This window comes from Lepisosteus platostomus, chromosome 1, assembly GCF_059453375.1.
Source record: "Lepisosteus platostomus isolate fLepPlt1 chromosome 1, fLepPlt1.hap1, whole genome shotgun sequence".
NCBI classification, from domain to species: Eukaryota; Metazoa; Chordata; class Actinopteri; order Semionotiformes; family Lepisosteidae; genus Lepisosteus; species Lepisosteus platostomus.
Genome location: NC_142611.1, coordinates 72,343,784 through 72,349,902, shown reverse-complemented (window position 1 = coordinate 72,349,902; position 6,119 = coordinate 72,343,784). Strand labels below are relative to the sequence as shown.

Below are 6,119 nucleotides of genomic sequence, written 5' to 3'. Positions count from 1 at the left end.
TTCTCATACAGTATACTGGAAGCAGGTTCTTGAAACATAGGTGTTCTAATTCATTTTTATATCCCTCTTCCACTTTTGAAGATGTCTTTGCTGATTGTTGCAAAAAGTATTTTGCATCAGGTCACTGCTGCTTTAGGCTGTAGCTTTAGCTGAAGATGTTTTCTGCAGCAGTGTGCCTGTGGGATGTTGCCTGTGGTGGTCTCTGTGCGCTCCCATTTCCCCTGAATGGCCTCCTGTACTCCACCTGCAATCCAGCAGGTGAGAGTTCCCAGGAGTGAAAACCAGAGATGCTAACAGCTCTTGTGCCAAACATTTGTATTTTCCCATCTTCCAGATATTCAGCTGCTATGTAGATAAGTTAGATCTGTGGTAGGGAGTAGTTTACCTTCTTGACAACAGAACAGCATTGGTCGGGCCTGTGGGGGGAGAGGGGTGTGTTCTTTCTCCAGCTATCTGCTGGCATTGTCTTGGACCCCTTATTGTATTCTTTTCTGTTCTGGTGTTTTCCAAACCTGTCTTCAGGACCCCCCCACCCATGATGTTTTTAGATGTTTTTACAGTGGTTTACCTTGTGTAATAATGTTATGTCCTGATTTTACCTAAATTACAAACCGTCTTGCATATGTTTTATGTAATTACAAGAAAATCTAGGCTTGGACTGGTAGTTGGGGTGTGGTGGGGGGTATTGCCTGGAACAGATTTGGGAAACCCATGGCTTAGAACTAGGATTGAGAAATTACCTGACTGATGAAATTGACTTGTTAGGACCAGAGCTCAGCTTGTTCTTAGTACTTAGTCACTAGTTAAACCACTGTGAAAAACGCTGTAGTTCCAGCAGTGTTGCAAACAAATCTCATCCAGTGAAAATGGCACAAACTTACAAGGACAAACTCCAAAAATAATTTAATTCACATCCCTTTTCACACAAATTGACTGGTTTCCGACTTTTCTTATACAGTATTTTCTATTACGTTAATGAGTGAGAAAGGGTGTTTTTCTGTATGTGCAAACAGCTTATTAGAAGTATTTTATTCTAGGTTTTAGGATCATTTTAATGTACAGAAGTTTCATTAATCTTAGAAGGAGAAGTATTTGGTAAACCACTCCTGACGTTGAGCATCCTGAACTTCAGCTCCTTGGTCAAGGCATTTCTGTTCCACTGGGCTTCTGAAAGATACAAGATTAGTCTTGCTGTATTCCACTTAAATCATAGAAGACACTTCCGCCATTTCAGCATTACTGTGTTGGAAATTATGTAGCTTAGAGGAATTGAACAGTTTGCCTCAGCAAATTTAATTACCTTAATCCTTATTAAAGGATAGACTATACACTATACAGAGATTTTGTATTCTTGACCATGTCACAGTTATATTGTAATAGTTTAAGACAGACAACGTATGTAAATTATACCCTTTAATACCCTTTTCCAGAACCCATTTAATAATGCACTCCCCTCTGTTCAATCATGTTCCATAGGAATACTTTCTTAAGACATTCTTGTTCAGTTGTATTTTGCTATCCTGGCAGCTAAAAGTTACATGAATTCAGATCAGTACATGGCTTTGACCATACTTGTGAACCTCATAATCAGCACGCTCTTCACAAAAAATATATTTGCGCAACAGAACAGCTGTCTTTCTGAGTTGTCCTTGTCGCCATCCAGCATTAAAGGCTAATTGGAGAGAAAATAATGACAGGATGTGATGCAGCTGGTTCTAGTTAGGTTCTTCTATAAATAGGCAGAAAACACAGAAGAAGGCGTGTCTCAGTGAGAAGGGCCTCTCTGTTAGACCAGTTTTGAATTCACAGTTGGCACTGAATTCAGGTCACAAAATACAAGATGGTTATATTGTAAGGACATTTCCAAACGGTAAGGGAAAAGATTATTTTAAGATGAATGAAGGAAGAAGCGTGGTTTGCTCTCCCTTTGAAAAAAATTAGCTACTTTCATTCTCTGGCTCTCTCTCCAAAGGGCTGGTTTGCTCCATTGGCAAGAGGTGTAAGATTTGGGTAGGTGGAATAACTTCAGCCACTGGTTCAGGCTGAAGGAACCTCATTATGTTTTTAACAAACCTGGAAACCAGGCAGGCAAAGTGAGGTATGTGATTTAATAACACCAGGGTTCGACCAGCCTCAGCCCAGCTCTGTGATTCCCTGGACAGTTATATCCAGTTTAGGAACATGAATGGTTAAAAGACCCGACTATACGTTGGTCCTCCCTTGCCACATGCCACAAAGAATCTGATAATGGTTTTAAAGTAAACTCTTTAAAAAATCACAATATATGACACCATCTTACGTTTTGTTGGAGTTTGGGATACCAGCTTTAGAAGATCTCATTCCCCATCCATTTTTAGGTTTTGGGGGGGAAAAAAGTTCTATACATTTATGGGAAAGAAAGGAGTAAGAAGGGTCAAACCTAAAAATATATCTTCTGGCTGAACATTTTAACCACCTCGGTTGGGTGTACATTTTTAAGTCACATAATGTAATGTTTGATTATGATCAAAGTCGCTGAAAAAGCTCCAAGGCTCTTTCTAAGGTTTCGAGCCAAGCAGTGTGCTTCGCAATGAGCTGTGTAATTGGGCTGAAACCTGCAGAACAGCTAAGGTGGTCTACTGTACCTTCCAGGCTTCAGTTCTGGAGCTGGAGCAGGACGATTATTAGTCCTGAAAGCACTTCTCCCATGCTCAAAGCTGGGAGACTTTGCGGCTTGAGGACATCTGCCGTCTGGATTCACTTCATAGCCCTGGAAGCTCTTCTCGTAGGAGCTAAGGTTTGGAACACTTGTGACCCGAGGGGGCATTTCTTCCATTTTCTTTTTCTGCAACAAGAAGTGGAGAACTACGTCACCAGCACCAACCGTCTGCTGCCTGTTGAAAAAGAATCTAGGTGATCGTAATCCACAAAAGGGCACCAAGGCCACTGCTTCAATCGGTTTTGATATGGAGTTTAATGAGTGGACGAGTGAGGCGGGGCTGCCAACTATGGAATATGAAATATACTTTAAAACAGTTTTAACCATAGGAAATCACTTAAAACGCGGAGAAAAGTGTTCAGCTTACAAAATCTTACATTTCAGGTTTTCAGAATCAGTCCACAGTAAGTGAATTGTTACAGTATCTTTACACAATATGAAGTATAGACACTTCACTCTGGACACAGTCTACTTTGTATGCGTTAAGATAATTCGATATAATTACAACTGAAAGACGCTCATGTGATCCGATCACATGAAATGGTTGGACTAAAACGTACAGTACCATTGCCATTTATGGCAAGACGTAGAAATGTAGGAATGTTTTCACCTATTAGATCTCAATTAAAACAAAAAAAACTCACACCAGTTCTATAATTTACAAGTCTAGCATCAAACAAATAACAACAGTGAGTAGAGATTTACATGACAAGACAAAAATACAAATTCTTGCATTTCATCAATACCTAAACAAATCAGCTGATGGTCATGTGTGAACCATAAGCATACCTTACCATTACCTTTTGTACTCTGGTGTAAAAATATAGTGAAGACTGCATATCCATATCATAAAAACAAACCATGATAATTCATCAGAAACAATAAATGCCAGCTAGATAAGCATTAAGGTATTAAGGTTCTGTGTTTCTGTTTTATCTACTCGTGTTTTACCTTCAAAGTTGGGGTTAAGCTCCCGGGATGTGGATGGTTTTCATAGGATTTAACAACGCCACTCTCTGGGTTGACCTGAGGAGACTGATGACATCTACGCTCCTCCTGTGATAAAAGAAAACCTGCTGGAATTTGGGAACAGACAGTTTTCTTTTGGTTTCTTTTCACAAGCCCTGTTCAGAATACTGCCAATGGACATATAATAAAGCAAAGACATTTTCAGTTATGTTCCATGGTTAAAAGAAAATGTACTGTAGGAAGCTTAACTATATTTTTACACACAGTTCAATTATATTTGGGGGAAACAGAGAAATGTCCACTATCACATCTTGAATTTGCGGTTTCAGGAGTACATATCTAGAAAGCTGTTAGACATTTGAGATTACTTACCACAAGTCGCTTAATAACATGGTCTCTCTCACTAAGCTTATCCTGGAGTTTCCCTATGATGTGCAAATCGTTCATTCTTGACCCCTGTCTCTTGGCATTTTCATCCTTTTCCTTTAATCTTCAATGAAAGCAAACAAACAAAAACTCCAGATTTTGGATTTGCATTACAATATCAGAAGCTATACCCTAAAGATCTCCAGCTTATTACACATCTACACACAGAGTACACCTCCTCACACTACAATTCTGATTTTGTTTTAAAATGTAAATATCTTGAAATAGTCCATCTGTATATTTAAAGTTATTTTTCCTCACTGTAGAAAGTAATTGCGACCTTTACAAGAGGTGATTGTAAAGTCCCTCTTGTGTCAGAAAGTTGCTACTGGCAAAGTTTTGGTATAAAAAATGTATCTACTGAAGTTATATTTCAGGATACATTTTACAGCTAAAAACTTCAAATGTCACAACTATGTTATGTTAAAACCACACATTCCTTCAAGACAAAAACTCACGTACTTTCAACAAATGTATTTCCATAATATTTATCCATGAATAACTAATATGTACAACTGTGTATGCTGACTGTAAGATATCACTTTAAGTTTTTTAATTGCCTTTGGGTTTCATACATTAAAGATATGAAGAGAACACATTTCCATCCCCTCCACCCTCAAATTGTTCAGATTCTAAAGTGAAAAGTTTTCACAGTTATAAATTAGGATCTTTATACTTCATACTCAGTTTCCAAGGAGACAATTCTTGCTTGCAGTCGGGTCTGAGCACTGCTGAAGTCAGACACAATGGTCTGAATCTCTTTCCTATGATCCCGTTTCAGACACTCGACCTCCATATTATGCCCAGCCAGTATGTCTTCCTCCCATGACCTGGAATACAGTTAAAAAACACATTTCCATTAAACAGTGTTACTTAACAGTCAAAACAGACATTGAGGAGGAGGTCAAATTCTAATCTTATACTTCCACTCTACTAAGTATAAATACTCACCACCTACCAAAAACTGCATCTTTCCCAGCACCCCTCCCTCCACCCCAACTACACCCTTGCAGCTGCCTCCCTGGCTAATTCCTCAGCTGTGATCTTCAAACAGGGCTGTCATTTCCTCATTCAGGCAAGATAAAGCCGAACTATTAAGTATGTTATCTTTTTATATTTGTCAGTTAATTTCATTATTATTTTAATCATCTACTGAACATTCAGTATGAACACTGTGCTACAGTGCCAGGATTGTGCAAGACCTTTAATAGTCTCTAATGCTATCACAGTCAGGTGGAGTTATAAATAGTGGAGTACTACAGAGATACTGTAACAGAACCAATGGTCCTTGTAACTTATGTCAATGATCTTCTGTAGATTCATATTCAGACATCTTAAAAGACAAGTGGATTGAAGGGGGCGGGACAGAGGAATCTGTTTACACTCATTCTTCCCTGTGTTTGCTTGAAAGGCACATAGATTTGAGCTAAGAGACATGAAAAACAAAGTATCTATTCCAAACACAATTAGTTTAGAATATGGGGTACAGTTGTAACCCCCCAGTTACTTTTCCTTCTTTTGAATAAGTCCAAAGAGGACTTAAAAAATTAATCTTTTAGTCTTGTATAGAGGAAACTATGATGGGATCTGATCCAAGTATTTCATATCCTCAAAGACATTGATATGAAGACAAATCAATATTCTTTAGAATCAATAGAAACATGAACCAGTGAACACAAGTGAAGATTACAAGGAAGATTTTGTCTTTGAACTAAGAAGAGAAGACATTTCTTACACAAATTGTTGTGGTATCTGTGGTATCTAAACGTTAGCAAGACATGTTGTTAAAGCTGACACCCAGGCTGAATGAGATCCTTAAACCAACTACAAACTACCAGACAAGCTATACATGGTCTCAATGGCCACTGGTTAATAATCTCTGACATCTGAATCCTTTCTTCAGCATTCTAAAAGTGGCTGAAAATGTGAAGACATCACATCAGTAAAAAATTACAAATTAATCGCAGTTGCTTAATACAATTGTTATGACTACTAGTCGTGTACAGTATATTTGTATTTAAGACAG

The 6,119-nt window shown here is 38.3% G+C and overlaps 1 protein-coding gene across 3 annotated transcripts in view; it reads right to left on the bottom strand.

Annotated features, from left to right (window-relative positions):
- Positions 1 to 886: 886 nt before the first annotated feature.
- The window catches only part of fam184b (family with sequence similarity 184 member B), a 43,096-nt gene continuing 37,863 nt past the window's right edge, over positions 887 to 6,119 (bottom strand). For 2 of the 3 annotated variants that reach the window (XM_088636715.1, XM_088636723.1), the window contains 5 exons: positions 4,777 to 4,923; positions 4,040 to 4,157; positions 3,650 to 3,754; positions 2,625 to 2,824; positions 887 to 1,167 (listed from right to left, as the gene is read on the bottom strand). In XM_088636715.1, the coding sequence (XP_088492841.1) occupies positions 1,077 to 1,167; positions 2,625 to 2,824; positions 3,650 to 3,754; positions 4,040 to 4,157; positions 4,777 to 4,923 (661 nt within the window). In that variant the 3' untranslated portion in view covers positions 887 to 1,076. Of the gene's footprint in view, positions 1,168 to 2,624; positions 2,825 to 3,649; positions 3,775 to 4,039; positions 4,158 to 4,776; positions 4,924 to 6,119 lie in introns of those variants that run through there. The other variant, XM_088636732.1, reaches the window with a different exon arrangement.